The 19,126-nt window shown below is 36.9% G+C and overlaps 1 protein-coding gene across 1 annotated transcript in view; it reads right to left on the bottom strand.

Moving 5' to 3' along the window:
• Positions 1 to 913: 913 nt before the first annotated feature.
• LOC127645211 (apoptotic chromatin condensation inducer in the nucleus-like) overlaps positions 914 to 19,126 on the bottom strand; it is a 30,835-nt gene continuing 12,622 nt past the window's right edge. The window contains exons 8-18 of the mRNA XM_052128755.1: positions 12,862 to 12,913; positions 9,740 to 9,785; positions 9,459 to 9,607; positions 8,973 to 9,113; positions 8,060 to 8,243; positions 7,500 to 7,645; positions 7,264 to 7,371; positions 7,006 to 7,113; positions 6,602 to 6,917; positions 6,410 to 6,510; positions 914 to 2,354 (exon numbers count right to left, since the gene is read on the bottom strand). Of these exons, the coding sequence (XP_051984715.1) occupies positions 2,058 to 2,354; positions 6,410 to 6,510; positions 6,602 to 6,917; positions 7,006 to 7,113; positions 7,264 to 7,371; positions 7,500 to 7,645; positions 8,060 to 8,243; positions 8,973 to 9,113; positions 9,459 to 9,607; positions 9,740 to 9,785; positions 12,862 to 12,913 (1,648 nt within the window). The 3' untranslated portion in view covers positions 914 to 2,057. The remainder of the gene's footprint in view (positions 2,355 to 6,409; positions 6,511 to 6,601; positions 6,918 to 7,005; positions 7,114 to 7,263; positions 7,372 to 7,499; positions 7,646 to 8,059; positions 8,244 to 8,972; positions 9,114 to 9,458; positions 9,608 to 9,739; positions 9,786 to 12,861; positions 12,914 to 19,126) is intronic.

Here is a 19,126-nt window from a genome sequence, read left to right as displayed (position 1 = left end):
GCCCTGCAGTGTTGCATCAGGCCGGAAAAATGCTCCACTCAGCCACCAGGGCGCTAATTACAGAGGACCTCTGCTGAGCTCACCAGGAAGGAGGTCAAAGCCCTAGTATGGTAATGGAGGGAAAGAGGCAAGAGAGAGCGAGCGGACAGAAAGGAGTGTATGGGTGATAAAGCATTAGTGAGAGGAAAGGGCCATTTAACAGCTAACAATGCAGTAAAAATAGACGACGGGTGGGAGTCAGATGCAGACAGGGTGTGAACATTTTCTGGGTCATTATATGTACCTGCATGTATGCACTATGTAACCAAACAACAATAGTTTGAGATAATTAAGTCTGGACTGGAGCTGTAACAAATTACCTACCTTTTCCACACAACCAATCATAAACTGCAGGAGTGCAATCAGCAAATACAGAAAATACATCAGCAAAGTTTTACTGCTTCAGATTTGATGAGGCAAAGTCATATAAACTGAAAAGGCAGGTCTGAGTGAAAGAGAAGCATTGGAGAGTCTGCCTCCTTGTGGAACATACAATGATAATATAAATAATAATGAAATAAAAATAATATTCTGCTATTTTAGAATAGCTGATACCAAATTTCTAGTTTTTCCAATGGTAATATATTGGTATATGAACAGACTTTGTATGTGCTATATTGGAAGAACTTCATTTTAAATTTTAATGCCTATACTGGTCATTAGAAGCAAAAATTGATTTAAATGAGCAGGACAGAGCCCAGATAAATCAAACAGGTTTTGGTAACTAAAACAGGTTAATTTCTAGTTTGTTTTTCCAACATAAATATTTATATAAAAACTGACTTTGTATGGGCTATTTTTGAATAATGAAATAATATTATACAAACATTTACAACAGCACGTGGTTAGTAAAAATTGTATTTTAATTATCCGGCATAGGTTAGAATCTCACAAAGCAGATCTGATGCAAGTTAAATGGGTGAATGTCCAGGTGCCTTGATTTTTCAACAGATACATATGTACAAAAACTTTGTATGGGTATTTATGAATAGCTAAATAATTGTATACATTATTTTGCAACTGTGTATTAGTGTTCATTGTTCATTAGTATGCATTGACTTTGTATTGGCTATTTTTGAATACAGAAACAAGTGAGTACTTGTCGTTAGAATTAACAGGCCAGAGACATGAAATATCACAAACAAGGTTTTATATAAGACTTATAAAGTTATTTAAATATATAGGTCTTGCAATCAGTTCACACCCCGCATGTCATGTGTAGACACAATTTAACCTGCAACTCCAGAATGATCTTTATAAGAATCCCCTATTACATATCTTCAACAAGAACAAAGAAATAACCATTGTTTTCAGTTCTTAGATGTAACCTTTTTTTATTTGTACATTCAGCACTTACAGGAGTAAAAAACAAAACAAAATGTCAGTTTAAAAAAGAAAATTAAACCAAATGTGAAAAGGTTAAATATGAATCCCATTCTCCATGGTACAAAGGTGTGGCAAAAGGCAGACAATATGGAATTAAAAAACAAAACAAAAAAAGGATACAAAGGAATGTGAGGGCAACAAAAGAGAAAACGCATGATAAGGTCGAGATCTGGACAAGAGTCACACCAAGCTTTCAAAGCATCTCTTTCAGAGGGCAGCTTCACTCTTCCATCTGAGTTCACACTACACTGAAAGAGAGAGGACTTCACCAAACCTGACTCAAAAAACAAGACAGAAAGCAGATGCAATGGGTTAGGGTTCTGAGGCAGATCTCGGAGGAACAAAAAGCCCTGCCTACCATCAGGTGAAGTTTCAAAAGTGACAATGTCTTGCCGTCCGGCTCACTTGTACCAGAAGTCCATCAACACTGAGAAGAGAAACTGAACATCAGGAGTCTTAAAGCCCAGTCAAGAGACAATGTGACAAGAGTCTACATGGAGACACAGCACCACCGTGGTCCCAATGTATATTGAGTATTTGTATAGAGTCTGAGTTTGCCCCTGGGAAGGTAGGCATAGAGTTGTAACAGCACATACAGGAACGGGGTCACAAACTGGACAGTTCCAGACTCTTTAGCGTCGTCGGTCTCTGGGTGGAGGGTCACTGCGGCTGCGTGATCTCCTGCTCCCGCTTGCAACGTTTCCACCGGGCCTGCGAAACATCTCCTTTCGTTTATTCCCCTCTCTCTCCCTCTCTCGACCTCTGTCTCTGTCTTGCTCCCTTTCATTTTCCCCTCTGGCACCACCACTAGTCTTTATCCGCTCCTTGCGCTGCTCTTCGCGTTTCTTATCATCCTCTTCCTCCATCTCCTTCCTCCTCTTCTCGCGTTCCCTCATGCGCTCCGCACGAGCAGCTACTCTCTGTGCTACCTGGAATGCAATGTACGGTGGGTAATGAGTACCACTGGCATACCATCATAAAAAAAAAAAAGGAATATTCCAGATTAAGATCAATCAACAGAATTAGTTTTTTGTGGCATATAACTAAAGTTTCTCACAATAATGTATTGATTCTTTAGATCCATAAATTGATAATATCCAAATACTTGTGTATTCATATCATGACAATCATTTCACTAAAGAATAAGGTTGTCTAAATAAGTGCAAACTCTGAAAAGTGGTGTTCCTCAGTAAAGACAGAGATGCTTTTAAGATGAGCGAGAGAGACTGAAACTTAACAAAAATTATGAAAAACTAATACAATTTGTCTAATTATTTCTGTAATTTACTAATTAGTAGGTCCCCTTTACAATTGGTTACATCATTAGCTGAAACTGAATTTTTCATACTGTTGGAAAAATGGACATTATAACTGAAATGCACCAAAATGAATTGTAACTGGAATTGAAAGCTTGTGAATCATCAGAATGTAATAATTAAATCATGATGTGATTTATCCAATCATGTTCCTAATTGTGAGGTGACTGGCAATACACAGCCCTAATTACCACAATAATAATTGACTTATCTCTTGCTTTTCTTTATAAAAGCCAAAATTTTGATTAGTGAGTGAATGTGGTAATTGACATAATGCCTCAAATTCTGTTGATTGATCTTAACTTGTATTGAACACAGAATATTCCATTAAATATATACAGTGTCATGAAAAAGTATTTGCCCCACCTAGATTGCTTCTGTTTTTGAGTATATTTCATCCTAAATTGTTTCAAAAATGTAAATATAATACAAAGGCAATCTGAGTAAACAGTACAGTTTTTAAATGATAATTTTTTTTTATTGAAGCAAAAGTTATTCAATACCAACTAGGCCTGTGTGAAAAAGTATTTTCCCCTTTAGTTACTAAATCCCCAAATCTATGTAAATGCATTCATAATGGGGTTCAGCTGGCCTGATTACTGCCAGCCCTGTTCAATCAAATCAACACCTAAATATAACTTTTTCAGCAGCATGAAGTTGGCTAAAAGGTCTCACCCAGTAGCACACTATGCCAAGGTTGAAAGAAATGAGGGAAAAAGTGATTGAAATACATCAGTTTGTGACGGGTTACAAAGCTGTTTCAAAGACTCTGGGACTCCAAAGAACCACAGTGAGAGCAATTATCTCCAAATGGAGAAAACTTGGCACAGTAGTGAACCTTACCCAGAAGTGTCCGAACTTCCAAAATTGTTCCAAGAGCACAGCAACGACTCATCCAGAAAGTCACAAAAAAGTCAAGGAACTGCAGGCATCTCTCGCATTAATAAAGGTCATTTTTCTTAACTCCACTATCAGAAAGACACTGGCCAAAAATGTAATCCATGGAAGAGTGGCGAGGCAAAAACCACTACTAACCAAAAAGAACATTAAGCCTAGTCTGAATTTTGTCAAAAAACACCTTGATGTTTCTAAAACCTTTTGGGAGAATGTTCTGTGGACTGATGAGTTGAAAGTGGAACTGTTTGCAAGACAGTGTCCCATTACATCTGGTGTAAATCAAACACAGAATTCCACAAAAGAACATCATACCTACTAGGGGTGGTAAAAAATAGCCTTTATATCCTTGATAAAAAACACCTCATTTAGCTATTTTAAGTCATCTCTGTATTTTGAAATTCTGAAAGAAAAACCTGGTTTGTTTTCTAATATCTATCATAATTTGAACTAAATTTTATTAAGGGTGTTGATGTGTAGTTTTAAAAAAAAAAGTCCACATGACAGATGACAAAACACATTATTTTAGCCATTTTCCTCATCAGTGCTGGTTAGAATGTCAGGCTCTTTCGCCGTTTGAGATGTTTGACTTCTTATCGAAGCATTGAAGAATTAAAATGTGTCATGCAAGTTGAGAGAAACCAGATTGAGTAGAGCCAGTGATCACACGCTCTGCGTTCTCCTGTCTGTGGAGCACAATCTGGAAGCCTGATGGAGTGGACTCGCATGTGACAATCACGTGATACACAGCTGCGTGTGAGATAAGAAGCATATTCAGAACACGAGAAGTCATTGAATTTGCTTCGGCTGCCCGAAATTTCACTTGAATGGCCGCTGATAAATGGTGGTGTTAGTGTGATGGTGTGGGAATTCTTTGCTGCTTCAGGGCCATGGCAACTTATAATAATGGAGGGAAACATTAATTCTGCTCTCTACCAGAAAATCCTAAAGGAGAACATCCGGTCATTAGTCCTTGAGTTGAAGCTCAAGCGCAACTGGATTATGCAAGACAATGATCCAAAGAATAGGAGAAAGTCCACTTCTGAATGACTCTAAAGAAGCAAAGTTAAAAGTTCTGGAGTGGCCTATTCAAAGTCCAGACTTGAACCCAATTCAGATTCTGTGGCAGGACCTGCTCAAAAACCCTCCAACGTGGCTGAACTAAATCAGTTCTGCAAAAAAGAGTGGGCCAAAATTCCATCACAGCATTGTGAAAGACTGATCTCTAGTTATCGGCAGCATTTGGTTGCAGTTTTTGCAGCTAAAGGTGGCACAAACAGCTATTAGTTTAAGGGGACTAATACACATATACATATACACACACATACATATACACATATATATATACACATATATATATATATATATATATATATATATATATATATATATATATATATATATATATATATATATATATTAGGGCTGTCGATTTAACACGTTAAATCAGTGCGATTAATTTGACAAAAAAATAACACGTTAAAAACAAATTACGCAACTAATCGCACCATACTAAGGAAGATTCCTGAAAAATACAAGCTTACAGTACCACCTGTTTACTCCTGAGGGCAGTAAGTGAAATTTCAGCTGTATGAGCAACGCGCAGTTTATACAGTGAAGAAAATAACCCACAACACAGACATGCTTTAAGTTCTTGCATTCAAAACACTTGGAGTGCAAATGCGATCTAAGGGATCTCAAGATGTGTTTAAAGATTGAGTATTAAACTATATTTAACATGAAACAGTGAACTAAACATTTTATGTTTATGATGCAACGCACCCAAGATGCCACACAAGCATGTCTGACGCAGGTGTAGAATGACAGGCTCTTAAACAAGCCCTCATAATAAATCACAAACTGATTGACAAATTCACTTGTGAAATGGATTGCTGTGAAATATATGCCCATGATTGACTTATGATCAATAAATAATATGGTAGTAAACAATAAATTGTATTCTAAAGCCGCTATTTGTATTGTCTTATCAATGATTAACTCTTCTGCCACAAGAATGTAATGCATTTTAATTATATATTTTTTAAATAAAGATAACTATGTATAATTATATATTGATATAAATATGTATAATCTTTATATATTGAATTATTGTTATATGAGGGGCTTTCTCAGCAAATATTTGTATATGCGATTAATCGTGATACCATGTAATTAATTTGATTACTTTTTTTTATCGATTGACAGCCCTAATACACACATACACATATATATTCGAAAACTGTATTTTGTGTTTACTCGGGTTGCTTTTTATGTAGTATATCTCGTTTGAGGATCTAAAACAATTTAGTGTTAAAAAAAAAAAAAAACACAGAAGAAATCAGGAAGGGGACAAATACTTTTTCACAGCACTGCAAGTAGAAGGGTTGTCAATCCATTAAACACTTTCATCAAATAAATTATAATGTTCATAAGCTTGTCAATATTTGTTTAGAGTTCCCAAAATTATGATAATTTCAGATATTACAACAGTGGCAGACAAGTAAATTATTGAATAGACATTACAAACACATTAAGATCAATAATTATTTTACTCCATATAATTGAACATGACCCAATCACTGGTCTACAGTCCACAGCAATCCATTTTGCAATAAAGTTGAGAATCTGTCCAAGGTAGACCTGGGCTGTTCACATGGAATGTCGTTCTCACATTCTTTCTCCACCATTTTTTTAAAATATATATAATTATAATAGATTTATGAGTTAAATTGACAGCCCTAATAATAACAACTAAAAAATAAAAAAATATATACCTGTTCCTCAGTAAGTGGGAGCCAGTATATGCATGGTGCTGCTTTGGTTTTGCAGAACAGGTCATCCAGCAGTTTAGCGGGTGGCTCCTCTGGTCCTTTTTCTAACAAGACAGAATTTAAAAAGTCCAGTGTACAATGACTTCAGTGTACATGAGTTATTGATGACTTCAGTATACTTCAAATTTTTCTCACCCTTCTTGTCAGTCTTTCCCTCCTTGCTCTTCCCTCTCTCCTTACGCCGCCTCTCGCGATCTCGGGAACGCGATCGTCTGGCCACAGCCTCCCGTTCTTCTCCAGGTTTACTGAAGTCTCTCACCTTATCCCGGTCCCATTCCCTTTCTGTACGCGCTCTCTCCCTCCTTTCCATTTCCCTTTCTCGTTCTGTCCACTGATCACGCTCTGGCAGAAGAGGCAGGGGGCCTGCACGCCCATGTCCAGCGGCTGCTGCCCCACGGACCTCCACTGCTGGCTTTTCTCCTGTTGGACCTAGACCCCTGTGGAAGTCCAACTGAGACATACCAGAAATAAAAGATGTAGTGTTCATGAAGAAAAATGTTGTTTCTAACATCAGGAGGGAGCTGCAATAAGTATATTACCTCCTCTTGTGTGCAGAAGTCAACACTGAGGAACTTAGGGTTACTCTGAGGCCATTTAACCCCATGTAGGGCTGTCCGTGTGGCTATCGCCTCCTCCGCACTGGAGTACTGAAAGGAGAAGTGTAGAAAGTCAGGGAAAATGAGTGGAGATGGTTAAGAAAAGCTGAATCAAAATCTATATCAAAGCAGGTCAGTATGGTCTTTTTAAATTCATAGAAGACAGAAGCAGAGAGATTCAGAGAAACAGAAGAGACTTACTGTGACATAACAGTGAGATTTAATCTTATCGATCCAAAAACTTTCATCTATTACGGTCCCTGTGCGGTTCAGTAGCTCCTTCAACTGCCCCAGGGTAAACGGCCTCACCTTCAAACACATTACAAAACACCTCTGAGGTTATCTCCCAAGGACAGTAAGTATTTTTACCAGGAAAAGATACAATACCTATGTGTGGCATCATTGGTATATTAGAACTTTTCCAAAATAGTGATTACCAGGTTGCAGACATGGATGATGTTAGACAGCTTTTCTCGAGGAGGAGAGGGTTGCTTGGATGTGCGGACTGGGTCATCAATGGTGATACTCACACCAGACTTCTGCTGGCTAATAGAACGCCGGATCAATGTGTCACTAGGAGTCACTTTATTTAGGAAAACACGTTAGACAAAACGTTAAGAGAAATTTCTTGCCATTTTTAAGCAGGGTGCCTACATGTTGACAAATCCATGACTTTCAGTCATCTGTATTGGAGAATGATTAAAAAAATGATACACAATACACTGAAAGCACAATTAATAGTGCAATTGTCAGTCAAAATAAAATACAATTTTATGGCTGAGCATAAGAAAAATCTATTATAGAAATTTCAATGACCTTAGGAATTTTTTTATTTCCATGGAAATCACAATTTTAAATTCCCTGACATTTCCAGGTTTTACATGACCAAGAGAACATTGTCTAGGAATGTTTTTCAGATTTCACCCAATTCATGATTCCCATTCATTTCAAAACATTACATAAACAATCTGAATTATGTTACTTTCAGAACTTTCACCTGTCTTTATATCAACATCTCGCTCTGGGGACGATGGCTCAGTCTCCATGGAAATCTGAATGGGGCCTTCCATTTTCTCCTCCTGGCTTAGTCGATCCTGCCCTTCACTTCTTTCCTCCTCATCCTCACGTTCACTTCTTTTGGATTCCTTCTGTCCATTCTCTTGCGTGTCAGAAGGAACAACCTGTAATGGGGAAAAAAGTTTAACACAACAAATGTATATTCTTAAAACTATTGGTTTACTATAGTTTTATATACTATATACTACTACAATTTTATAGTACCTTTTAGCACAAAGTGCTTCACAAAACATAAAATCAAAACATACTCAGTAAAACCCAACACATTCCCATAGTAATAAAAGCAAGTCTATTCAAATAGACAGACTTTAAAGCAGAAAAAAATTCAGCAGATCTAATATCCTGGGGCCTGTTCTATTACCGTGGGCCTTCACTACAAAAGCTGTTACTTGGAATGACCAACAGCTCCCAACAAGCTCAAAGAGGTCTGTTTCGTAAGGTCATAAAGTACTGCTAAATATTCTGCTGCCAAACCATGTAATGACTTAAATGCAATTAATACAATCTTAAAATCAACCCAATTATTAGGAAAACAATGCAAATAAGCTAAAACTTGAGTAATATGATTTGAAGACCTAGTTGGAGTCAAAAGTCTAACTGCAGCATTTTGCACTGATTGTAACTGTAATAAAAAGTGCATTGATTTAAAATTGAAAACAGGGCAACACAATAATCAAGGCAAGACTCAATAAAAGCACGTATAAGCTTCTCTATATCCCTAAATGTCCAGACATATCTAGCCTTGGAAATGCTCCATAACTAATAAAAAAAGCAGCCGATTCCACTACAATTTCTGGCACATTTAAGTTTCTCAAGAAAAAAACAACATGTACCTGTGTTACAGTCCGCCTGATTTTCAGGTCTTGGTCATCCCTCTCTCCTCCTTCCTCTTCCCCAGAGAGATGCATCTCTTCTGGGTGCAGGTCTAGCACAGCCTCCTGGCCCAAGGTAGGCTTGTTGTATGGAATTAAAGACTGCACATAGTGAAGAACGAATTATTAGAGCTCTTCACAGAATGTTTATTGTGGCTAATCACATACAGTACAACTGATAATCAACTCATTCATCCAATTTTAAAAGAAATATTACACACAAAACTGAAAATTATGCTATCATATACTCTTTTTTTTTTTTTTTTTTTTTTACTAATCAAACACAAAAGGAGATGAAAGCAAATGGTGACTGTGCCTAACTACCTAACATATTTTGTGTTCCACAGCAGGCAGTCATGTGGGTTTGGAACAAAATGAGGGGGACCAAATTACCTTTTTTGACTGAACTATCCCTTTAACAATTTTTTCACTTTACATTTCTCTGACCTTCAAAGAGTCTGTGGTGATACTGATGGAGGGTTTCTTGGAAGTGACAGCTGTACTAGAGCCCCATCGCCTCTTTCTGCCAATGCCAGCTCCGCTTGAGGTCTCTGATTCCCCTTCCGAACCAACCACTCCAGGAGATGATTTGCTGCCTGAAGATAGATAAGAGATTAAGAGAATTTTGATTGAAACATTTTGTAAAGGGGCGCAGGTAAAAGAATACTGTAAAGGCATTTACAATGAGATCTTTCCAATCAATCACTATTGATACTGAAGATACTCACTGCAGAGAGAGATCCTTCGGGCAGTAAAGGCCTTTGGCGTGGTGCTCTGAAAGATAACAAACACACCCAAGCCAGGACAAAAAGGTGAGACTGGCAAATATAGAAAGCAGTGCAGGGTTAACACAGTGGGGACAAAAGAGTGTATGCATGTCTTAGGAAGAAAATAATGACTGGAAGACTGATAGATACAGATACTTATAAAGAGAGACTAAGTGTTACCAAAAAAGGGATTGGGTACAGAGAGAAGGGAAATCTATTAGGAAAGACCACCTCTTCAGGGTATTATTTAAATTGTATGTATAAACAATGCATGTTAATGTGAATATCTCACTGCTCAGGCACATCAATTTGACCAACTTTAATATCTGGAATAAAAATGTCAATCTCTGCCCTGAAGATGTGGTCTGTCCTCTCCTATATTAAAATGCTTTCTTTAAGGCCAAACTGCTATTGAATTACTAATAGCTATCATACTGAGAATTCACTCAGGTTGAAGTATCCATTGAGGGCAGTTACTGTAGTAGGGAATTCAAGAGACAACAGTGTAAAACTAAAAGGGAGAAATGTTTAAAATTTTACTTCACAACTGTATGGGCCTTATGGATAAACATACATCTATAGTTTATCATGCAGCCAAAAGCTCCATTTTAGGGTTACCAGGGACACTTGGCAAAACATCTGCATTGTCTAGGTAAAACTTGTAAAGTAGAAAATGGAGAGTGACTACTTATTCCCCGGTACCATTGACACATGTTCTTCACTGGGTAGGGAATGGCCCAATCGCACGTCTGCATGTACTGTATCTAGGCAACAACAGTCCAATCAAAGAAGGCTGGAAGGTTTGGGCAGAGATCTGACAGCAGGTTGGCAGAAGAGCTCTTATGAGGAACAAAGTGGGTGGAGTTTGATAGGCCTTGAGTGTCATTTTTGAAGGAGTCCAGTCCATTTTATTCACATGCAACTAAAGGTGGAAGGAGTCTTTCAGCAAATTGATGGGATTTTTCAGAAGACAGCAATCATTTATTATTTTCAGAGTCACTTCACTCATATTTCTGATTTATTTGTAAAGATGTCCATGTTGAGAGCAAAATCTTCTAGATAATCAGGAAGTCTGAAACGACTCAACTGAGAAGTCAAAATGCAGCAAAACAGACAAATCTGAAAGTCCATTTTTCAGAGCTTGACAAATCTGAGTTGGGTTTAATGGCAATAATCCATAGAAAGTGAGAAACTTGGACAAAACGTAAAATCCAATAATTCCACCAATCATGGCTCCAGTGCAACGATAAAAGCGGAGTTCAAAATGTCCCGCAGGATCAATATACAAGAACACCCATCATAATACCCTTGCAGGATGCAGGTAATGCAGCCATAGCTCATGAGAAACAAGTCCCATGATTTTGTGAGCAACTGGAACAATCGCTGGAAAACAAACTCAAGGACCTCTTAATTTCCATCAGGGCTGTTCTAGGTGACTTCGTTTTGAAATAGTACTGAGAGTCCATTTGTAGACTGCTACAATTTTTTTAGACTGCTGTCTCAGTCACATTTGGTGATAGACCACACCCCAAAAAACAGCCTCTTGTTATCAGTCCAATCAACAGGTGCATCAAGCCAACTCCATTGTGGCAATATGGCCATTGTTGCCTGGTGTGTTCCACTGCAGAGCAGACTCAAGGGCCTATCAGGTATAGCCATGACGCTTGGGGATATTGGTACAGATGCTGTAGTAGAGGTAGTAGTAGTAGTATGCAGGTACCAATAAGGGCAATGGAAGAGGCATGAGCACCTTTACAACAAAGCAATCAAGGGGGTTTTAAACATCAGCCAAAGTAAGAGAGTGCCCCCTGCTGCTTCTGTCTAGCACAGCATCAGCAAAGGTTCATTGAAAAGCTAAATTATGTCACCACAAAAGAAGTCAAATGCAGCAAAGAGCTTCTAAATGACCAAATTAAGCAGCTGAGCTTGTGATAATTAGGCTTTAACTACATGCAAATTAATATGAATAATAATACAAGCAAAGACAACAAGAGTTACAGAAATATTCCGGGTTCAGTTCAAATCGACAGCATTTGTGGCATAAAGTTGATAAACATATATTTTTTTTATCTACTCGTGCCTTAAAAAAAAAGAAAAGGTGGTGTAAGACACTCAAAATGGAAGTGAAAGGGGCAACATTTTAGATGTACTCCAAAACTTTACCATTAATACATTTAACGAATGGCCATAGAATAAAATACAACAAAACATAAAATATCATAATTTTTTTTACCCTACAACACCTACAATTTTTTCAGACCTCCAGTTGTGCACAGGTTTACGCTCCTTTGATGTTTATGTGTAAGTTGTAAGCAATTTAAATAAAGATGCAGGGCTTGTCCCCACCCCCCCACCCCCACTTTGCAGAGTTGGGGAACATGCTTTTAAAAGAGTTTACATCTTTGCATTACTGATTTTTCTTGCTGAAAGCAGTACATCGCTCTGGTGATCTTTGGCTCTACAAGAGCATGTGTGCAGAGTGTGATCAAGCAAGAGTGCATGTTCTGCAGGTCTTAGCCAGAAAAATCACGTAAGGACATCTTAAGATGATTAAAATAAAAACGGATGCGCTGTATCAAACACACAATGTATAATAGACCTTAAATGTAGAGCGTGCATCAATATGAAGGCAAAGCCAAATCCCAGATGTTTTAGGCAGTTTTTTGAATCCCAACCGGACGCCTCTTTTCAGGACTGAAAAAGAGGATGTATTGTCACTCTAGTTTACGGATTAGCTCCGTTCAATTACAATGAGCTTTATTTTAAGAAAAGAAGGGACAATAAATAGAATTAAATACTGTCCACTGAGCTTTATTTGTATTGCACCTGAAATATTTCTTTAAACTCATCAAATTGGTATGCCCGCATTTGTTTATATATCTACACTAACAGAGAGCAAAACTTGGAAATGAGAGGGCTTTGTGAGCTTGATGAAAAGTGAAAAAGTGAAAAAAAGAAAAAAAAAAAAGGGATGGGTGACATCTTTAATAAATATGGTGCTTTCTTATGTGGAGGTTGCCTATAGCCCCCTATCCTGGAGCATGGTATATTTAGGTCGGCCCAGCACTTCTCTTTGCTCTTACCTCCTCACAGCTATTTGGAACCTTGGCCATGACAGCTCCCTTCACCTCACTACTGAGGAACAGAAGAAATAGAAAAAGGAAAGAGGGTAAAACTCATTATTTGTAATTTATTGCAACAGTATATGTTAATTTGCATCAGTAATTTTTGTAGTTAAGTGATGAACAAGTATTAATATCCAAAATGGTCTGTGGAACTGTACTCCGTATTATGCATTTTAGGTTAAATCAATAATCTAATCTGGTAAAGTCAGATTCATGGTCAATTACAGATGGCAGGGGAAAAATATAGACCATGCTCATTTATGTATGATCACTTTTGTGTGTGAAACAAAAACATTCTCAAAAATTCAACAATAAGCACAGTCTCCCAAACAGACTGATCAATCAGTAAATACCAGAAATAATTACAGGCCTATTTCTACAGAAGTATAATCAAAAATCAAACACCCGCTCAAGCAGTATTTAAACACATCAGTATCTAAATGCAATATCTATAACCTTGCGACTGCAGTTTCACAATGACCTCCAAATTAAAGCTCCAGGCTACACGAGGAGTAAACGCACTGCTCATCTCTCAGAGTGGAGTGACGCGTGGCTAGGCGTCACGCTCTTTAAGCGGCCGCCAAAACAAGCAAAAATACTTACATCGAAACAAATAAACGGAGCAGTGATTCTAACATATTGTAACCACACAAAGAGACGCCATACAAAACACGCTACGCAGCACTGTCGGATGGGAGTTATTGAGCGCCGAGCAGCTTCTCTGTCCTCCTCCCTCACCCGCGCGCAATATAATGCACAGCGAGACCACGCACCTATCTTTGCCTCTAATGACTAGAAACCGAGCATTCATTTAACACATCTCACTCAAAACTAATAGGCCACCTTGAGCCCCGTATTATTGGTCAGAGAAACGCGAAATAATGCCATGTTTGAATGAGAGAAAGGTAGGTGCGCGATACACTCACAGCAACAGGACCCCATTACCACTGGCTGAGAGGCAGCCGCACTCAATGCCTGCTCGTAATTTTCGAGAGGGTCCTAGCTGCTGATTGCAGCGCAATTACGTGGTAGATGTAATCCTCAATCAAACTCAACTACTTAAAACCTTTACAAGAATATTTGTAATAAAAGCTTCAAACTTAAATTTGTTTTTATTCGATATTAAGGCACCGGACAAATACTTGTATCATACCTTAAAAATGCTAATAGAATATGTATTGACCTTACACCTATACATGCATAGATTTGCTACAGTATTAAAACTGTTCACTATTCAAAACAATTGAAATCTAAAGAGCAATACTAGTCTCTGCGACATTCGGTGTGTAGAAGGCACCGTGTGTGTAAATGCATGCTTATGTAAATTGCCCCTATTTAATAAATGCCACAATTGACACTATAATTATTTTACTAACGATTTGCTAAATTTTGTTCTGCTCATGTTTAATAAATATGGAAATTTTTACTTAAATTTCATAAAACTGTGTTTTTTTATGCTCTCAATTGTTTTTGGCAATGTTAAGTCCTAAGAACCTTTGTAATAAAAAGCAAAAAACGTCTATTTCTATTTAACACTGATTCGTTATTCATAAGATGAAATGGTCAGAAAATAAACCTAATGTTAATGTATTTCTAATAGAATGGCAATGTTATTATAAGATGGTAGAACTCTAAAAAAAAAAATAAAGCAAAAAGATTTGTTAAATGCCTGATTTATCTAACTTTCTTTTGAAACACCTCTTTTTTATTGTGTTTTTGCTGGTTTGTTTTAGTATGTTTGCATTGTATCTGAACATGTTTAACAATATTGCCAATGTTGCCTCACACCAGTCGTTCAGTTTTTTTATGTTGTGCCGCACGCACTGTTCACTCAATTACAAAAAACATGGGATGCACACGGCGAGTTGGGGTCTAGCGAAGTGAAAGCGCACTTCTGCCAACGCCATGCTCAACCTCGCAAATGCAGCAAGCAAGTATAAACCAGGCTTTATGTGTACATTATTACTTTCTATTAAAGTATTACACAAAGACATTTGATTAATATAGCTTAGCTTTTAAAAATGGTCATAACCATGGATTTCGTAATACATTTTCCTTGTTTTTCCTCTTCACCCACAGAAAACAAGTATATAAATGTGCCCCTCAATTTAACATCTCCTCAGCTGTATATAAATGCCATGGGGTGAATTATTTGTATATTAACATGTAGTGGTCAGACACACTTGGAAGTATTCAAAAGTGAAATTAAAATGAAACTGGTGCGCTGCAAAAATAATGCGCTCAGCACACAATGGAGCTCATCTGTTACTCTGAGCACAAGATAAAGTTGTGGAGCACAGAACCAATCTGAATTTGCTGTAATAATGCTTATACACAATACAGGACAGGGTGCATATCATTTGAAGTGAACAGCTTGATTTATCTATTAATTTATATCAATAGTCGTAGCTCTTTGCAGTTAAATAATCACACCATGGTCATACCACGATTTTATTTTAATTGTGCAGCCCTAATATATAAATGTGTATGTTATATGAATATACATTTAAAGTCAGAAGTCTACATACACTATAGACAAATTGTTTCACTATTAATTGACTATATCACAATTCCAGTGGGTCAGAAATGTACATACATACATCTGATATGTACATGTTAACTGTGCTAAATTACTAAGTTAACAACAGAAATTGATGTCAAGCCTTTAGGCAATTAGCTTCAGATAGTCTAATTGGAGGTGTATCTGTGGATGTATTGTGGCCTACCTTCAAACTCTGTGCCCTCTTTGCTTGACATTATGGGAAAATAAAAATAAATCAGCCAAGACCTCAGAAATGAAATTGTGGACCTCCACAACTCTAGTTCATCCTTGGGAGCAATTTCCAAAGGCCTGAATGTACCAAGTTCATCTGTACAAACAATAGTATGCCAGTATAAACACCACGGGACCACACAGCCATCACACCGCTCAGGAAGGAGACACATTCTGTCTCCTAGAGATGAACGTTTTGTGTGTTTGGTGTGAAAAGTGCAAATCAATCCCAGAACAACAGCAAAGGACCTTGTGAAGATGCTGGAGGAAACAGGTAGACAAGTATCTATATCTATAGTAAAACAAGTCCTATATCGACATAACCTGAAAGGCTGCTCAGCAAGGAAGAAGCCACTGCTCCAAAACCACCACAAAAATGCCAGACTACAGTTTGCAAGTGAACATCGGGAAAAAAATCTTACTTTTTGTAGAAATGCCCTCTGGTCTGATGAAACAAATATTGAACTGTTTGGCAATAATGACCAACGTTTTGTTTGAAGGAAAAAGGATGAGGCTTGCAAGCCAAAGAACACCATCCCAACCATGATGCATGGGGGTGGCAGTATCATGTTGTGGGGGTGATTTGCAGCAGGGGGGACTGGTGCACTTCATAAAATAGATGGAATCGTGAGGAAGGAAAATTCTGTTATTATATTATATTATAGCTCGGTCGCAAATGGTTCTTCCAAATGGACAATGACCCCAAGCATACCTCCAAATTTGTGGTAAAATGGCTAAAGGACAACAAAGTCAAAGTATTGGAGTGGCCATCACAAAGCCCTGGCCTCAATCTGATAGAAAATTTGTGGGCAGAACTCAAAAAGCATGTGCGATCAAGGAGGCCAACAAACCTGACTCAGTTACACCAGATCTGTCTGGAGGAATGGGCCAAATACTAACAAAGTGTATGTAAACATCTGACCCACTGGGAATGTGATGAAAGAAATAAAAGCTGAAATACATCACTCTCTCTACTATTATTCTGACATTTCTTAAAATAAAGTAGTGATCCTATCTGACCTAAGACATGGAATGTTTTCTACAATTAAATGTCAGGAATTGTGAAAAAATTTGTTTAAATGTATTTGGTTAAGGCGTATGTAAACTTCTGACTTCAACTGTATTAATGACAGTCAAGTAAAATTTGAATATGCATGCACATTGAAACATCCACTGTGCCACTAAAATCCAATATGCATGGGATTAGATCCACTACATCATCGCACTACAGTCAGCAGCAAGGAGTACTTGGAATTTTCACAGGCTCATATAATTGGCAAAACAATTATTATTAATTACATGTGACTTCCAGGATTAGGAAAGTCATGGAAATTAATAAAATCTTTATATTATTTCTAAAGTGAACATTTGTAATAATGATTAAAAAAATAATTAGCAAAACAAGAGCTAATTAAAAGCAATTACACTTTTTTATCACCATTTATGTTAAATTGTATAACATTTCTGCAGTGAAAATTGTTTTTCTATTTATGCTTAGCTTTAAAATATTGAATCAGATAGAAATTGCTCTTTGCAAGTGCAATATTTTGGAAAATGATAAAAAAAAAAAAATAACTTATCAATAAGCACAAACCACTGGAAATTCAGTGGTCAAAAGGTGTGGGAACCCTGTTACAATTAAATGGTGAAGCAGCAGCATGAATTTTTGCAACTGAATAAAGAAAATATGCAGTTTTAGTTAAGTTACTCTTAAAAAAGAAGTAATTTACTAACTACTAATTACATCTTCTACAGTGTAATTAGATTAATGTACTAAATACTCTGTCTGATTGCATTACTCAAACTCTTATCAACCTCAACTAGTTGAAAAATACAAGGAAATACATGAAACTGTTCTTTTAATTCTTTCAAATAAATCATATAAAAATCTAATAAATTATTTTATTACAATTTATGGGGGCTGAATTAAAGAAAATAATTTTAACATTAGACATTACATTTCTATTTTAAATTCACTTTTGTTTTATATAGAATTGTTCTATAGTCTATACAGTATTTAACCCCATTACATCAGAAGTAACTGATTACTGTAATAAATTACTGAAAAATTAAGTGTATTCCCTTAATCCTTCAATGAAATATGTATTTAACTACAGTAATTAATTACATAGTAATGCATTACACCCAAAACTGAAAATATGATCTAGTTTTGAATGGAACTTTCAATGAATGAAAACATTTTTGCATGCAGATTTTATCATGAAATGCAAGAACATTGTATTTGTCAATGAACTGCATTTTGTATACTACAAAAAGAGTACACTTTCATAACAAAAACTTACTCATCTACAAAAGGCATGGCTTTTCACATGCATTTACATTTTTAACTGGCCCTGCATCCAAAATGTATCATGCATGCTAGTATGAACAGATACCGGACATACTTAATCCAGAGACATGACCCGAAAATATGACGTAATAACCGAATTATAAATCTACTCTGGTTTTGTTAAAAACGTACCATTTAAGCACAAGAAACAACTCTGTTGCTTGCCTTTTATAGTACTTAGAGTTGAAAAGAGCTGCCCGACAGTTGGTTCACTGCGGCACTTTTAAATCCAATGTTTTGAATGTGACATTTCTTCAGATCCTGAGGTTTTACTGGATAGTAAAGTGTCCATTCGATTCAAAATTTCACGTAGATAATGGGTCTTCCGGGTATTTCTTGCTCACTGTTTTATGAATACTGAGGTCTCGGACATACTACTCCATTGGCATGCTGTTTTTGGCATACAATATAGTAGGAAGTATGGATATTTGGACTTGGCATGGATCGGACACATTTTACCGAGTACAATAAGTAAATAAGAGATTCTCATTTATTACAAAGTAAATTATGGATTCAGGAGTATCCCGACTACCATTCTTACTACCACTCAATATCGTCCCCCAAAAGCATGCAGTTTGAAGTAGCTATATGCTACTTGTGATGTTTCATGTCTGAAGTGGAGAAAATAGTCAGCAATAGGTAAACTAGTTAATGGTCTCTTTGTAATTTACAAGATGCTGTTTATTCAAGGCAGCAATATTTAAATAGCGGCTATTGGCATCTGCTTACTGTTTATAAAACTATTTTTAAGTGACTTTTAAATATCTGATGATTTTCATTGTATATCACTGCTAACATTGTCCTGAAAATTAAGCATGCTAGAACGATGCACACAACCATAAAATACGGTTTTGTGTGTTTCCACCAGGCTCCATTCTCAGTACAATGTTCCTCCAAGTAGAGTAGATTCCTCTATGCTCATGAACAGAAGATTCTAAACAATGTCAGTTCACAACTGACATGGCTTAATAAGCCATCAAAATATTTCACCAGTGTCACATTGTATACCATGAACACAAATGAAATATTTAATTCTTAACCAACCTAAAAATGTACCATAACATTCTTGGATGTCTCTCCGTTGTTAACTGTCTCAGTAA

This window comes from Xyrauchen texanus, chromosome 6, assembly GCF_025860055.1.
Source record: "Xyrauchen texanus isolate HMW12.3.18 chromosome 6, RBS_HiC_50CHRs, whole genome shotgun sequence".
NCBI classification, from domain to species: Eukaryota; Metazoa; Chordata; class Actinopteri; order Cypriniformes; family Catostomidae; genus Xyrauchen; species Xyrauchen texanus.
This window is presented reverse-complemented; position numbering and strand designations above follow the sequence as displayed.